Consider the following 17741-nt stretch of genomic DNA (forward strand, 5'->3'; position numbering starts at 1 on the left):
TTTGTATCATCTGCAAACTTGGTAACAAATCCATCTATTCCATCATCTAAATCATTGATATACAGCATAAAAAGTGGTCCCAACACCCACCATTGCAGAACATCACTAGTCACTGGCAACCAACCAGAAAAGAATCCTTTTTTGCCACTCATTGCTTCCTACTGATCAGCAAATGCTCTAACCATGCCAGTAACTTTCTTGTAATACCATGGGATCTTAGCTTGGTAAGCAAACTTATTTGTGGCACCTTGTCAAAGGCCACCTGAAAGTCCAGATATACAACATCCACTGCATCTCCTTTTATCTATCCTACTGGTAATCTCCTCTCATCTATCCTACTTGTAATCTCCTCTTACCTATCCTACTTGTAATCTCCTCAAAGAATTTCAACATGTTTTTCAGGCAAGATTTTCCCTTAAAGAAAGCGTGCTGACTTTATCCTATCTTGTTCTGCCTCACTAAGTACTCCATAACCTCATCCTTAACAATTGACTCCCATCTCTTCCCAACCACTGAGGTCAGGCTAACTGGTCTATAATTTCATTTCTGCTGTCTTTCCCCTTTCTTAAAGAGTGAATACAGAACCTGTCTTGCCTTTCACAGACATAGATGTTATGTTTTCATCTTTTATCTGAGATTACAGTACTCTAGTTGCAGATTTGTTTGCAACACCCAGCTGCCAGCTGACTGGAAAGATAAAACAGCAAGAATATCCGATGCTGAGACTTTCCAATGACATATGAAGAGAAGAGACAAAGAATAGGCTATATCTGATTATTTTGCCTGCTCATTTTCTCCAACTGAGCCCAAGGCAATTTCAATTTACAGTTGAACACCATCAATGATCAAATATTCATTTGGGACATACAGTACACACAAGGAAACTTTACAAATACATTAATAAAATCCCCTGAAATTATGAAATTATGTCCATTGCCCTGATCAATTTCTATATCACAGAAGACATAGCAGTACCTTGATGTCATTATATAAACAGGGCTTATGGTAACAATAGTTTCCTGGAAGGATATGAAGGAAATTAATAATGTCAGGCTTCTGACACATGTTATACGATTTATTTGATTAGAACTGTGTGTTCTGCCATTTGTGTAACTGATATTCTTCTCATTTTCCCAGCTTTGACCACTTCTGAAGCAATATTAGAAAGCACGTCCACAGAGCAAAGTACAACCTTGAGACCTTCTACAACTGTGTCTGCATCATCTGTGGCAGGTATCATCCATTGCAACATTCCTCCCGAAACGGCAACAAAAATTTCTAATATAAAAGCAATTCACATATCAAACTGTCTTCCTTTAGTTTGCGCCTATCAAAATATTCAAAAATGAAAATCCAGCCAACTTTTTTACCAATTTACATTTAAAAGTGCTAAAATCAAACTCAAATAATTAAAACATAATTTAATGCTGTGTGATGGCAAGTCATGTCAGCAATCTAAAGCATGCAGTGATTCAAATTTGTAAATATATGTTCAAATATGTATTCACAATTTCAGAACAATCACTTGTGTGCTGTGTAATATCATGGTAACATTTGAGTGCTTAGCCAAGAAGAAAGTATTCCACACTTCAACTTTGATTCTGTAATCTCAGATCCCAGCACCTCAGCTGTCATTTCTTTCACTTCAACATCTGCTAGCTGGTGGAAGCCTGCATAGTCTTTCCAAAGATATATTAATTGGCAACACAAGTCCTAAGCATTAGGTGATGCCTGATCATTGGCCCTCCCAAATTTTTCTATTTTAGCCATATCCCAGATCACTTTACTGTTTTGTACCATCACATATTGAACCTTTCTATTAATATAGCACTGTGCAGTTAGGAGAAGTTAATTAACTTCCCTGAATGGATGTTCATTGCCTTTATCACTTGCTCTGTCATGGGAGCTGATATATCAGTAGTTCAAACTGCACCTGTTACCACACTGGTGATTACCTGATGATAGTAGTTAATTAAATTAAATAAATAAGGTTATCTTAGACTTCTTAGGACATATTACACAATTTATAAAATTAGAAGTTCAAAAGCTGCCATGTGGTTAACTGATTTTTCTCTGCGTATTTCTGGCTATTATATTCACAGAGCAAAGCAAAACTTTGACCTCTTCTCCATCTGAAGCAATATTGACAATGACAGATATCATTAATTGCAACAATGTACTCCAAAAATGAGCAAAACATTTACAAATAATAAAAATGTGTCTTGCTCACCTGGCTTTCTGTAAGTTTCTCCAACTCAGTGTTCAAAATCTACAATAAAATAAAACCAGCCACATTCATTATGTCAATAGAATTTAAGTACCTAAAAGATCAAATGCAAAAAGCAATTTAATGCTCAGAATTGGCCTGTGAAGTCACTAATCTAACAGACCAGAATTCAAAGTGAAGTTGGAAATGCTGATTGAAATATGCAGGATCAACATAAATACAACTCTCAAAGACTGCTACAATTATAGACTGTAGAATGGCAGGGTGTCATATGAATGCATAATCAACAGAAATGGCTCCACAAATCATGTACCAAATGCACGTAGAATTGAAAATCTATTTGCATATCTGGGTTGAAATATGTACAGTCCTATTTAAAAATAGGGAGATTCTACAGTCTGTATTACAGACTGTAAATAGCAATAGCATAACCTAGAGAAATAATTCCATACCAAAATTTTCTTAACGTTCATCAAAATCATATTAGTCAAAACTTGCTAAACCTATTGTTTAATCATTTGTGACATTTAGTTCTCCTCTGTATGACTGCTGCTAAAGGAATTTATCTTCTTTATGGCTGATTAAAGAAGGTTATTAGATCTAGAAATGTTATCCAGCCTTTCATCACATAGAATTTGTTTTGGCATATTTAATCTTAGATCTTGACCCCTTCTTTCATGACATCTTTGGCTGCAGGCTGGGAAACAAGGGGCACTATAATGCAACACCATTGTCTCATCTTTCCAAAGATAAATGAATTATCAATACAAGTGACAAGCTATATCTGATGCCTGATCATTTCTTAAAAGTAGCCAAATGCCAAATCATCTTGCAGTTCTATACTGTGAATTATTGACAGCTTCCATAGATATGGAATAGTGCATTCAGGAGAATTTTAGAGAATAATGTAATTCTGCTCACTTGTCATATCATGGAAGCTTCTTTAGATGCGAAGCAGCAGCAATCCTATGGCACCTGTTACCACATGGGTTCCAGCGTCTGTGACTTCTGAAACCACAGCAAGCATATTCCCAAAGCAATGTACAAACATGAACCCTTCTGAGTCAACATCAACAGCGACTGGTACCATTAATTGCAGCTATGTCCTCTAAAGGGCATTTCTACAAATAGCAAAAATTTATCTCATCAAACTAACTTCTTGCACTTTTGTCCAGTTCTACAGTATTCAAAATTTACAATAAAATAAAACCATCCAAATTCATACTTTCATTGAATATTAAAAGGTGGAAATGTTTGAGTACAGAAAAATTACATGCTTGGAAATGGTTAGTGAAGTTAGTTATCTATGTAGAATTCAAAATTGAAATGCTAATATGCATGCACAATATCTAGATAATCACTTGAAGACTATTCTATTATACACTGTAGAAAAACATCATAACGTTTGAATGCTTAACCAAGTAAAATAATCTAATGCCAAGATGATATCTGAGAGTAATTTAACCCAACATATTCAGAACTCAAAATGCTACCCACACAACTTTCTGTTTAATTAATAGTTTTAGTTCTCCTTATTTCAATTCAAAGTTCAAAATAAATTTCAGATTTCAAAGTAAATTTTATTGCAGCAATCTTACTGCTTTGTCATAGCACAATGGGGTCATTGGATCTAAAAGCATGTCTTGCCTTTTACATTCAGTGATGTTGTTTTACATTTTAGTATCAGTACCGTACCGTATCAGCCTCACTGCTTTGTGAACAATCTCTGCCACAAGCACAAAATGACACACAAAAATAAACCTCTCTCTGCTGTTTAATCTTTCCAGGATGTGAAATGCAATAGAAGGCTGATCATTGCTTCTGCCAATTTACCCCAAAGTCACCAAAACCTAGATAACTTTGTAATTTCATACTATGAATTATTGAACAATTCTATAGATGTAGAACAGTGCAATCAGGAGAATTTTAAGAAAGACTATTAACACCCCTGAAAGTGTCCATTGGCTTTGCCACGTGTTATGTCATGGAAGCTTCTTCAGTTAGGAAACTGCATGATGGTATTACTTGTCCTCATGAAAGGAATCAAATGAAGGAAGTAAGATTTGACTTCCAGGGCCATTTATTATAATTTAAAAGACTATCCTTGATAGTGCTGCCATATGGTAAACTGATATTTCTCCACATTTTTCTAGCCATTTCTACTTCTGAAGCAAAAGGAGAAAACACATCCACAGCGCGAAGTACAACCTTGACCCCTTCTACAATTGCGTCAACATCAACAGTGGCAGGTATCGTTAACTGCAACCCGGGGCACCAAAAACTGCAACCCGGGGCACCAAAAATGGGCAGTGGAAATATGCAAATAATTTAAAAAGTCAACTTAACCTGATTTCTTGTAGTTCTCTGCAACTCTGGAACATGCAAAGTCTACAGTGAAATAAAACCAGCCTAGTTTATGTTCATAATCATAAATTATTGATAATTGACAAGAGGTGCTGTAGGTGTTAGAAATCTTGAGCAACAGACACAAAATTCTGGATGAACTCATTAAGTCAGGCAGCATCAATGGATGTTTCAGGCCAAAATTCTTCATTAGGACTGGAAAAGGAGGTGAGGGGAGGGGGTTGGTGTTGGTGGTTTCGTGAAAGGACTGGGCCTGAAACATCCACTGTTGCTAGATAGATAGATAGATAGATAGATAGATACTTTATTCATCCCCATGGGGAAATTCAACATTTTTTCCAATGTCCCATACACTTGTTGTAGCAAAAACTCATTACATACAATACTTAACTCAGTAATAATATGATATGCATCTGAATCACTAACTCAAAAAAGCAATAATAATAGCTTTAAAAAAAGTTCTTAAGTCCTGGCAGTTGAATTGTAAAGCCTAATGGCATTGGGGAGTATTGACCTCTTCATCCTGTCTGAGGAGCATTGCATCGACAGTAACCTGTCACTGAAACTGCTTCTCTGTCTCTGGATGGTGCTATGTAGAGGATGTTCAGGGTTTTCCATAATTGACCGTAGCCTACTCAGCGCCCTTCGCTCAGCTACCGATGTTAAACTCTCCAGTACTTTGCCCACGACAGAGCCCGCCCTCCTTACCAGCTTATTAAGACGTGAGGCGTCCCTCTTCTTAATGCTTCCTCCCCAACACGCCACCACAAAGAAGAGGGCGCTCTCAACAACTGACCTATAGAACATCTTCAGCATCTCACTGCAGACATTGAATGACGCCAACCTTCTAAGGAAGTACAGTCGACTCTGTGCCTTCCTGACTTGCTGCATGACTTGCTAGATTCCTCCAGGCAAAACTTCCTCCAAGGCAAAACGTAACATAATAAATGGCTAAGATGTTTCACTCCCAGATGGGCTCAGTGGACCCTCAGTTCTAATCAACAAGCTCCAAACCTTGGGCCTCTTTACCTCCCTCTGCAACTGGATCTTTGAGTTCCTCATTGAGAGACCACAGTCAGTGCAGATCAGAAACAACATCTCCTCCTTGCTGACAGTCAACACTGGTGCACCTCCAGGATGCATGTTTAGCCCACCATTCTATGCTCTCTACACCCATGACTATGTGGCTAGGCACAGCTTAAATGCAATCTATAAGTGACACAAGTACTGTATTGTTGGCAGAATTTTGGGTGGTGATGGGGAGCTGTACAGGAGCAGTATAGATTAGCTGTTTGAGTGGCATTGAAACAACAACCTTGCACTCAACATCAGTAAAACCAAGAAATTGATTATGGGACTTCTGCAAGGGAAGTTGAGGGAATATACACCAGTCCTTTTCAAGAGATCTGTAGCGAAAAGAGTGAGCAATTTCAAGTTCATGGGTGTCAACATCTCTCAAGATCTATCTTGGACCCAATATATTGATGTGTTACGTGCCCCGTAACTGGGTCACTTACCAGCAAAGATAGAGATGTCCGTTGAAGTCTGATGGTACTATTTTTTAACAGTATTTATTGATAAAAAGACACAAAATAATATCAATGCAAACATACAGATAATATACTTCGTCAATACTAACTCGAAAAGCGCAGGTATAATAATAATCAATAAGAAATAAGCTCTATCGTTGTCTAGGGGAAAATGTATTGTCCGATGGAAATATGAAAGTCACTGTCATTCAAGCTGCAGCTCTTTGGGTTTAAGAGAGACGGTTTTAAACTTGCCCAGGTCTTTTATGATGCCAGTCCTTTGAGTTGGGGGAGTTGATTTCCCCGTTGCTAGCTAAAAGCCATTTTCCGTGGTTCCAGCCACCAGTCCCAAGCAACGGAACTGAACGCACATGGCCTCCTTCAAATGGCTTCCCGTTATTACGGGATCACTAGTGTTTCTTCTGGTGCGTCTGAGGGGCTGTTCCTACAGACCCTCTTTTATCCTGACTCGCAGGGTCGTAGATGTCAATCAGGTTGGGGTGTTGCAATCTCTTTCTCACCCAGCCCACTTTGCCCGAGGGCGGTCACGTAGCATAGCATCTCAATCCACAAATGTGTCTCCAAGAGACAATGGCCATGTCCCGTAGCTTTACATCGCCGGGGAACGAGGCATTCTGCACGTCTCTCTCTCATTGCCTGGGTCCCCTGACCCAACCGAATAGTGATCTTGCGGTTCTCACAAACGAGGGGGCTGCAGGCATAACAGATGCAATTACAAAGCACACACAGCAGCAGCTAAACTTCATTAGGAGGTTGAGCCGACTTGGTATGTCACTAAAGGTTCTTGTAAGTTTCTACAGATGCACTGTGGAAAGCATTCTAACAGGTTGCATCACCATGTAGTATGAAGGGGCCACTGCACAGTATTGGAAAAAGTTGTAAACTCAGCCAGTTCAAACATGGGCACTAGCCTTCCCAGAATCGAGGACACCTTCAAGAGGTGATGCCTTGAAAAAGCGGTATCCATCGTTAAGGACCTTGATTATCCAGGACATGCTCTTCTCTCATAGCTACCATCGAGGAACAGGTAGAGGAGTCTGAAGACACACACTCAACATTTCAGGAAGAGCTTCTTCCCCTCCGCTACCAGATTTCTTAATGGACAATGAACCCACGAACACTATCTAACTATTTCTTCCGGTTATTTTTCCTCTCTTTTTGCACTACTTATTTAATAAAATGAATATATATTTCTTCTTGTAATTTATAGTTTTTATCATTATGTGTTGCAATGTACTGCTGCCACAAAGCAACAAATTTTCATCATATCCCAGTGATATTATACCTGATTCTGATACTGAAACATCAGCTGCTTTTTCCACTCCACAGATGCTGCCTGGCCTGCTGAGTTCCTCTAACAATTTGTTGCTCTGGATTTACTGCATCTGTAGAACCTCTTCTGTTTATATGTCGTCTGTAATTCTGTTAGAGTAAAATGAAACATTTTCTATTTGATTTCTTCTTTCAGATGTGGATGAATGTCTTGACAGTAACATCTGCTCTTGGAAAAGCAATTCCTATTGTGTCAATACTGTGGGCTCTTACAACTGCACATGTCAGAATGGATATGCAGGACTCAATTGCACAGGTGAGCATCATATTGAAATAGTGTACAGCCCCTGCAGAAGAATTAATTTTGTTTCAGCAAATGATCACATTTGTCCTTACACTGATTAAATTGACAACAATTGTCATCTGATGTAAAATGTTTAGACCTATATACACAAAAGTTGGTTAACAATACTTTCATCAAAAAGGTAATTCAGTATGAGTACAAAAGCTGGTAAATATAGAGCTAAAAATTAAAACTCGACAGTAGGCACTGTTGGCGAAACCTCATTTATTTACTGAAGCTCCCTTCACAAGGCACACAGTTGAAGTGCTTCACTTATCTCTGTGCTGTCTCTACTATTGCTTCCACATTGGATGCTCTAAGGCAAATTATGACTTTATGAATAGGCTTAATTATTGGTGGGGGATATTCAAAGTGACCATTATGCTAAACTGAATCGTGTTCTGTACTAAACCACATAGATCCAGGCAAAAACACTGTTTCCACTCGAACCTCTGTTCCAATACATCCCGTATCCTATCTCACATTAGACAAAAGGCAGTGTACCTTGCATCATGAAGTCATCTATTATGTGTTCAACGGCAATTTACAGGGCACCAGAAAGTAAAACTTGTAGTGTGTTCTCTTGGTGATTGCCAAACAACGGTTTGGATTTGGGGATATCACTGCAGTTGAGAAATCACCAAAGCAAGGTACCAGTCGAGCAGACATTATAAACAATATATATGAGGGCAGGAAAATATTGTGGATCCAAACCTGTAGATTCTTCTCTAATTCTTGTGAAACCCAGAAGCAAAATATGGCAGTATTTGCTCCTCTTCAGTGTTTACTGTTTTCAGCTTTATCCCTTGTAATCATTGACTGATTCTCAGTGGAAGGTCTCCTGATGACATGAAGCTCTGCTGTAGGTGGTGTAATTAAGATCTCAACATGCAAGGAGCAGAATACACACTCTGGGCTTAATTCACTGCATAATAATGCAGGAAATCTGTCCACTGATCACAAGCAAAACAGAATATGTTTCAGCTGTCCAAATTTCATCCCTGATCAAGAACAAGAGGGACAGGTTCACATTTTAAATGTAAACATTGATCTTCTATCATTATCTTGAAATTAACATCAATATGTTGTTTCTCATTTATTTCTTATAATGTGAATGAATGTGTTGAAAGTAACATCTGTTCTTGGAAAAGTAATTCTCATTGTGTCAATACTGAGGGCTCTTTCAACTGCACATGTCTGAGTGGATATGAAGGAGACTATTGTATAGGTGAGGAACCTAATGTAACAATTCTCTTAGTCATAACATCATTGAAATTTACAGCACAGAAGTAAGTCTGTTGGCTGAGCTGGCTTTTGCAAAAATTTCCACAGATACTCAACTCTCTGGTGAAATAAATTCCTCCTCATCTCTATTGTAAAAGGACATCCTAAACTGAATAGAAAGGCTGGCTCTGTTTTAGGAGTCAAACTCGATGCATTAGAGGCTGTGGTAGAACAAAGGACCCCACAGAAAATCCTAGAAATTCCGGAAAATGTTTCTCACCCTCTGTAAGCCAACATGGCTGAACAGAGGAGCACTTTTAGTAATCAATAAGACACCTGGGCTGCTCCAAAGAGTGCTAATGAAGCCATTCTCACCCTCAGAAATAGGCTTTGTGATGAGTCAACCTATATTGGGGAAGTGATGACCCCTCCTTTTAGAGTATTTGTGATAACTTATTTTTTATTCTTTCTACCTCTCTTCTAACATTTATATCTGTGCATGTGTAATTGTGCTGTGACGCTGTAATTTTCTTTGGGATCGATAAATTATCCATCTATCTATCTATTCTGAGGTTGTGTTCTCTGTTAATAGACTCTCCCACCATAGGAAACATTCTCTCCACATCCACTCTCTCAAGGCCTTTCACTATTTGATAGTGAGGTTTCAATGAGGTCATCCCTCATTCTTCTGAAATCCTGTCAATACAGGCCCACAACCAACAAAATCTCTTCATATGATCAACCATTCAATCGAGGAATCATTTTCAACAACCTCCTTTGAACCCGCTCCACTTTCAGCACATCCCTTCTGAGATATGAGAAAGAAAACGGCCTCACAGTAATCCAAGTGAGGTTTCACTGGTGCTTTGCAAAGAATCAGCATTATATCCTTGAATGCCTTAAGTTTGAAACGAATGAATATTGAAATTTCTCCAATGTCTTGCTAACTTAGAGGAAATGTACACGGATCGGAGAAAGTCTGGATGCATAGGAATTGCTTTGCAGATGGTGATTAGCATCGAATCATCTGACTGATTAGTTTTGGTTTCTGTTCTTCTCATTTTAGGTCAGATACATCCCAAGATCAAATTCACATACTTTCAGCTCAGACTCTCCAGTTTTTGCAATGCCAGAGCTAACAGTAATTTTGGATTTAACTCCAGTGAAATCCAGACACTGCATTTGGCAATATTTACTCCTGTTCAGTATTTACTGTTTTCATCTTTATCCCTTGTAACCGTTGACTGATTCTCAGTGCTAACATCCCTCATGACATTCAGCTCTGTTGTAGGTGGTGTAATTGAGATCTCAACATGCAAGAAGCAGCAGCAGAATACACAGTCTGGATTTAATTAAATTTAATTTAATTTAATTATGATAATGCAGGAAGTCTGACCACTGATAACAGGCAAAGCAAAAAACATTTCATCTTTCCACGTTTCATTCACGGTCAAGAACAACAGGGATAGGTTCACATTTTAAATGTAGTGATCAATGTAAATATTGATCTCCTATCAATATGTTGAAAGTAATGGCAATATGCTGTTTCTCATTCATTTCTCCAGATGTGAATGAATGTGTTGACAGTAACATCTGCTCTTGGAAAAGTAATTCTTATTGTGTCAATACCGAGGGCTCTTTCAACTGCACATGTCTGAGTGGATACGAAGTGGACTGAGTGGATAAGTCTGCCCACTGATCACAGGCAAATCAAAAAACATTTCATCTTTCCTAATTTCATCCCCGGTCAAGAACAAGAGGGATAGGTGCACATTTCAAATGTAGTCAGTTTAAACATTGATCTTCTATCATTATCTTAAAATTAATGGCAAAATATTGGTTTTCGTTCATTTTACCAGATGTGAATGAATGTGTTGAAAGTAACATCTGTTCTTGGAAAAGTAATTCCTATTGTGTCAATACCGAGGGCTCTTTCATCTGCAAATGTCTGAGTGGATACGAAGGAGACAATTGTACAGGTGAGTAACCTGATCTAACAATGTTCTTAGTCACAGAATCAGAGAAAAGTAAAGCATGGATGCAGGCCCTTTGGCCCATCTTGTCCTTGCTGAACCAATTAAACTGCCGAAACCCATCATCCTGTACTGGAAGCATAGCCCTCCATAGCCCTCCATACCTCTACCTGCAATGTTCCTATCCTAACTCCTCTTCAATATAGAAATCAAGCTCACATGCACCACTTGCACTGGTTGCTCATTCCACACACTCACACTTCTTTGATTGAAGAAGTTTCCCCTCATGTTCCCCTTTTTGCCTTTCACTCTTAACCAATGTCTTCCAGTTGTAGTCCCACCCAACCTCAATGAAAAAAGCCTGCTTACGTTTACCCTATCTATTCCCCCCATAATTTTGTATGCCTGTATCGAATCTCCTCTCGGGCTTCTATGCTCTGAGGAATATAGTCCTAACTTATGTAATCTTCCCTTATAACTCAGATCCTTCAGACTCGGCAACATCCTTGTAAATTTTCTCTGTAATCTTTCAACCACATTTACATCTTTCCTGTGGGTAGGTGAGCTGAACTGCACACAATACTCCAAATTTAGCCTCAGCATCATCCTCTAATTCTTCAATATCCCATGCCACCTCCTGTATTCAGTACTTTGTGTTATGAAGTCCAATGTGCCAAAAGCTTTTTTTATGACCCTATCCGCCTTTGATGCTACTTTCAATGAAAGGTGGGCTTGTATTCCCAGATTATTTCAACAAACTCATGAAATGAATTAAAATTGAATTTCAAAATAATACAAAATAAGGTAGCCAGTGCAACTCTTTCTTATTCAGCCCTTAATGGCTTTGGATGATTGGAGAGATGCGTCTTGATGTGGCCTGTGTAGGAACTGCAGACTCTTCCACTGACGGACCAGGATATAGGTGGTGTCAAAATTTTCTTTCCAGTGATCACTGAGGATTATTGTGTTCTCTCTTAACCATATAACAATTACAGCACGGAAACAGGCCATCTCAGCCCTTCTAGTCCGTGCTGAATGCTTACTCTCACCTAGTCGCACTGACCTGTACTCAGCCCGTAATCCTCCATTCCTTTTCCTGTCCATATACCTATACTATTTTTTCTTAAATGTCAAAATCGAACCTGCCTCTACCACTTCTACTGGAAGCTCGTTCCACACAGCTACCACTCTCTGAGTAAAGAAGTTCCCCCTCGTGTTACCCCTAAATTTTTGCCCCTTAATTCTTGGTTTATGGTTCTCAGTGCTTTCCAGAATGTCTCTTCTCGAGTTTTCATCCATGCATGACTCCAGCCTCTGTACCATTCAAATCATTTTTTCTCCTTTATATCTATTGATTGATGTTCATAATGCATTTCCTGTCCTTCCCATCTATAAAACTCCTCTTATTTACCCCTTGATCATGACCCCACTAAGGAGCACCAGGCCATTGTCTCCTATACCATCACCAACCTTATCAGCTCTGGGGATCTCCCATCCACTGCCACCAACCTCATAGTTCCCACACCCCGCACTTCCCATTTCTACCTCCTACCCAAGATCCACAAACCTGCCTGTCCAGGTAGACCTATTGCCTCAGCTTGCTCCTGCCCCACTGAACTCATTTCTGCATACCCTGACACTGTCTTATCCCAGTTGTTCAATCTCTTCCCACCTATGTTCCTGACACTTCTCATGGTTTGAATTTTTTCAATGATTTTAAGTTCCCTGGCCCCCTCCGTCTTCTTTTCACCATGGACGTCCAGTCCCTATATACCTCCATCCCCCACCGAGATGGTCTCGAAGCTCTTCGCTTTTTTTTGGATTCCAGACCTGACCAATTCCCCTCTACCACCGCTCTCCTCCGTCTAGCGGAATTAGTTCTTACTCTCAACAATTTCTCCTTTGGCTCCTCCCACTTCCTCCAAACCAAGGGTGTAGCCTTGGGCACCCGTATGGGTCCCAGTTATGCCTGCCTTTTTGTTGGCTTTGTGGAACAGTCCATGTTCCAAGTCTATACCGGTATCCATCCCCCTCTTTTCCTTCGCTACATCGACGACTGCATTGGCGCTGCCTCTTGCACGTATGCTGAGCTCGTCGACTTCATTAACTTTGCCTCCAACTTTCACCCTGCCCTCAAATTTACCTGGTCCATTTCCGACACCTCCCTCCCCTTTCTTGATCTTTCTGTCTCCATTTCTGGAGACGGCCTATCTACTGATATCTACTATAAGCCTACAGACTCTCACAGCTACTTGGTCTATTCCTCTACCCACCCTGTCTCTTGCAAAAGGCTATCCCCTTCTCACAATTCCTCCGTCTCCACCGAATCTGCTCTCAAGATGAGACTTTTCATTCCAGGACGAAGGAGATGTCTTCCTTTTTTAAACAAAGGGGCTTCCCTTCGTCCACCATCACTCTGCTCTCAAACGCATCTCTCCCATTTCCCGCACATCTGCCCTCACCCCATCCACCCGCCACCCCACTCAGGATAGGGTTCCCCTTGTCCTTACCTACCACCCCACCAGCCTCCAGGTCGAACGTATAATTCTCCGTAACTTCCGCCACCTCCAACGGGATCCCACTACCAAATACATTTTTTCTCTCCCCCCCCCCCCCCGCCGCTTTTCGCAGGGATCGTTCCCTATGCGACTCCCTTGTCCATTCATCCCCCCCATCCCTTCCCTACGATCTCCCTCCTGGCACTTATCCTTGTAAACGGAACAAGTGCTACACCTGCCCTTACACTTCCTCCCTCACCACAATTCAGGGCCCCAGACAGTCCTTCCAGGTGAGGCGACACTTCACCTGTGAGTCGGCTGGTGTGGTATACTGCGTCTGGTGCTCCCGGTGTGGCCTTTTATATATTGGTGAGACCCAACGCAGACTGGGAGACCGTTTCGCTGAGCACCTATGCTCAGCCCGCCAGAAAAAGCAGGATCTCCCAGTGGCCACACATTTTAATTCCACGTCCCATTCCCATTCCCATTCTGATATGTCTATCCATGGCCTCCTCTACTGTCAAAATGAATCCAAACTCAGGTTGGAGGAACAACACCTTATATACCGGCTGGGTAGCCTCCAACCTGATGGCATGAACATTGACTTCTCTAAATTCCGTTAATGCCCCTCCTCCCCTTCTTACACCATCCCTGACATATTTAGTTGTTTGCCTGATCTCCATCTCCCTCTGGTGCTTCCCCCCCACCTCCTTTCTTTTTCCTGAGGCCTCCTGTCCCATGATTCTTTCCCTTCTCCAGCTCTGTATCACTTTCACCAATCACCTTTCCAGCTCTTAGCTTCATCCCACCCCCTCCGGTCTTCTCCTGTCATTTCGCATTTCCCCCTCCCCCCACTACTTTCAAATCTCTTACTATCTTTCCTTTCGGTTAGTCCTGACGAAGGGTCTCAGTCCGAAACGTCGACAGCGCTTCTCCTATAGATGCTGCCTGGCCTGCTGTGTTCTACCAGCATTTTGTGTGTGTTGTTATAAAAGTTTCTGTTCATTTGGTCCTTTGAATCCCACTATAATCCCCACTGCTAGAGTGGCCTGAGGATCTTGCACTTCTTCAAAGAACAGACAAAGTTGTCTCTTTCCACTGCAATTTACATCACCTTATTTGGACCTGGTCTGAAGATGAACACCTTCACCTTTGCCTCCATTTTCACCTTCCAGGTTACATACTGTTCTAATGGGAACACACAGAGGTCCTGGCTAAGATGGCCTTTTGAAACATAGTTAACAAAATCCAGAATCTGCTGTTGTTCATATCTTACTCTTTCAACAATGCCTGTATCAGTTTTCACGTTATTCAGTGTAATCACGGAGTGACTCAATTTAAAACTATCCTGAATTTTTCAGATATGTTTGAGATGTATAATTGAGTTTTTTTTATAAGAAAAGTTTCAATGTTTGTATAGGCATGTTTTATAGACAGCTGGTGATGCAAGACTGGTGCCCATATACTGTGTGAACATCTTTGAAATGTTGCTACCAAATTTCATCCTGTACATTTGTAATAAGGAAGACATTTGTAAGCATGGATCCTTCCTCAATTTTCTAATGAAAGTTGTAATATATTGTTTCTGGTTTATTCTGGGTTCAGAGTAACCAAAACAGTTGCACCATTGTGTACTCAGTGACAATTTTAAACATGGATCCTCCACCATTATCTTAGAATAAACATCAATGTGTTGTTTCTGGTTTATTCTTTCAGATGTGGATGAATGTCTTGATTGGACCATCTGTTCTTGGAAAAGTAATTCTTATTGTGTCAATACCGAGGGCTCTTTCAACTGCACATGTCTGAGTGGATATGCAGGAGACAATTGTACAGGTGAGGAACCTGATGTGATAATGCACAGTCATAGAATCAGAGAAAATTAAAGCATGGAATCAGGCTCTTTGGCCCATCTAGTCCATGCTGAAACAGATAAACTGCCTAACCCCATCAAACTGTAGAGGAACCTTAGCTCTCTGTACACCGACCGTCCATATACTTTTCCCAACTTCTCTAAAACATTGAAATCAAGCTCGCATGTACCACGTGCACTGACAGCTCTTTCCACACTTTCACAATCTTCAGAGTGATCATGTTCCTCATGTTCCTCATGTTCCCCTTATACTATATCCCTTTCATACTTAACCCATGACTTCGAGTTGTAGCTCCATCCAAACTCAGTGGAACTAGCCTTCTTACATTTACCCTGACCCTATCAAATCGCCTCTCTGGCTTCTGCGCTCTGTGGAATAAAGACCTAACCTATGAAAACTCCCCTTATATCTCAGGTCCTTTACACCCGGCTACAGCCATGTAAATTTCCCCTGTAATCCTTCAACCATATTTACATCTTCCCTGTATGTCTGTAAGCAGAACTGCACGCAATACCTCAACGTAGGCTTCAGCAACATCGTCTACAACTGCAACATAACATGATGTCTCTTGTATTCAGTACTTTGGATTATGAAGGCCAATGTGCCAAAAGCTTTCTTTATGACCTTATCCACCTATGGTGCCATTTTCAATAGAAGATGGACTTGCATTCCCAGATCCCTTTGATTGTCCGCACTCGTCAAGAGCCAATGATGTAAGATCTATGATGGTTTGGTCTACTGAAGCGCAACTCCATTGCATTTGTCTGCATTAAATTCCATGTGCCATTTTTTAGCTCATTTTTCATCTATCCACACGCCACTGCAAGCCATGATATCTTCCTCACTGTCCACTCCACCCCCACTCTTGTTGTCATCTGTAATTCTGTTCATTCTGGTTAATCAAATTCTCATGCTGATCGTTGAATAAGATGACAAACAACAACAGACACAGCACTGATCTGTACATCAGTTCATTAATCACATGCCTTTTCTCAGAGAGGCAACAATCTGTAACCACTCTCTGCCTTCTCCCTGTATCCCTTCATGCCCTGACCCATTATGAACCTATCAACCACTGCCTTAAACATACATAAATGCTTGCTTCCACAGCTGGCTGTAGTAAAAAGTTCCATAGCTACACCACTCTCTTGTGAAAGAAATTCCTCCTCATCTTCATTGTAAAAGGACATCCTAAATTCATGGAAATTCTGATTCCGTTATAGGAGTCAAACTCAACACATTGGGGACTGTGGTAGAACAAAGGACCTCACGGAAAATCCTGACAATTCTGGACAATGTTTCGTCCCTCTGCGTGGCAACTTGGCTCAATAGAAAAGCACATTTTGTGATTCACTAAGACTAATGCACTGCTCCAATGAGTGCTATATGTGGGCGTTCCTACCCTAGGCCATTAGATTTGATTATGAGTCTAGTTATAGCTGGGGAGTGATGACCTCCTGCTGTTAGACTGTTTGTAGGTTTTTATTCTCTTTCTTCTTCTCATCTTATGCTTATATCTGTGCACGTGCATTGCTACTGCGACAATGTCATTCCCTTTGGGATTAACGAAGTATCTATCTATCTGTTTATCCATTTGAAGGTTGTGTCTTCTTGTCTTAAACTCTCCCACCATAGGAAACATTCTCTCCACATCCACTCTATCAAGAACTTTCGCTGTTTGATAGGTTTCAATGAGGCCACCCTTCATTCTTCTGAATTTCAGTTCATACAGGCCCAGAACCAACAGACACTACATATTAAAAGCCATTGAATCCTGGAATCATTTTCATCAATCTCCTTTGAACCTTCTCCAGTTTCAGCACATCCCTTTTACGATATGAAGACGAAAACTGCCTCACAGTACTCCGAGTGAGGCCTCACCTGTGGTTTATAAAGCCTCAACATTACATCCTTGAATGCCTTCAGATTGAAACTAGTAATTGTCCAATTATCTTCAATGCTTTGGTTGCTTTGAAGGAATATATATGGACCAGTGAAAGTCTGGTTATATAGGAACTGTTGTCCAGATGATGGTTAGCATAGAATCACCAGATTCATTTGTTTTCATTCATCTTATTATCATGTTAACTTAAGTTAGATATTTCACAAGATTGTATTCACACATTTTCAGATGAGACTTTGCAGTTGTAGGAATGCCAGAGCTAACAGCAATTGTGCAATTAACTTTCAGTGAAACCCAAAAGTTGCATTTGGGAATATTTGCTCCTCTTGAGTGTTTACAGTTTTCAGCTTTATCCCTTGTAACCATTGATTGATTCTCAGTGGAAGCCTCCTGATGACATGAAACTCTGTTGTAGGTGGTGTAATTAAGACCTCAACAGACACGGAGCAGCAGCAAAATACACAGTCTGTATTTAATTCACTGCATGATAATATAGAAAGTCTGCCCACTGAT

At 40.4% G+C, this 17741-nt stretch overlaps 1 protein-coding gene across 1 annotated transcript in view; it reads left to right on the plus strand.

Annotated features, from left to right (window-relative positions):
* Positions 1-17741, plus strand: part of LOC140724598 (uncharacterized) — a 234717-nt gene that overhangs the window by 14634 nt on the left and 202342 nt on the right. The window contains exons 9-13 of the mRNA XM_073039023.1: positions 1138-1233; positions 4381-4476; positions 7610-7729; positions 10840-10959; positions 15168-15287. Of these exons, the coding sequence (XP_072895124.1) occupies positions 1138-1233; positions 4381-4476; positions 7610-7729; positions 10840-10959; positions 15168-15287 (552 nt within the window). The remainder of the gene's footprint in view (positions 1-1137; positions 1234-4380; positions 4477-7609; positions 7730-10839; positions 10960-15167; positions 15288-17741) is intronic.

Source organism: Hemitrygon akajei, chromosome 3 (genome assembly GCF_048418815.1).
Source record: "Hemitrygon akajei chromosome 3, sHemAka1.3, whole genome shotgun sequence".
NCBI classification, from domain to species: Eukaryota; Metazoa; Chordata; class Chondrichthyes; order Myliobatiformes; family Dasyatidae; genus Hemitrygon; species Hemitrygon akajei.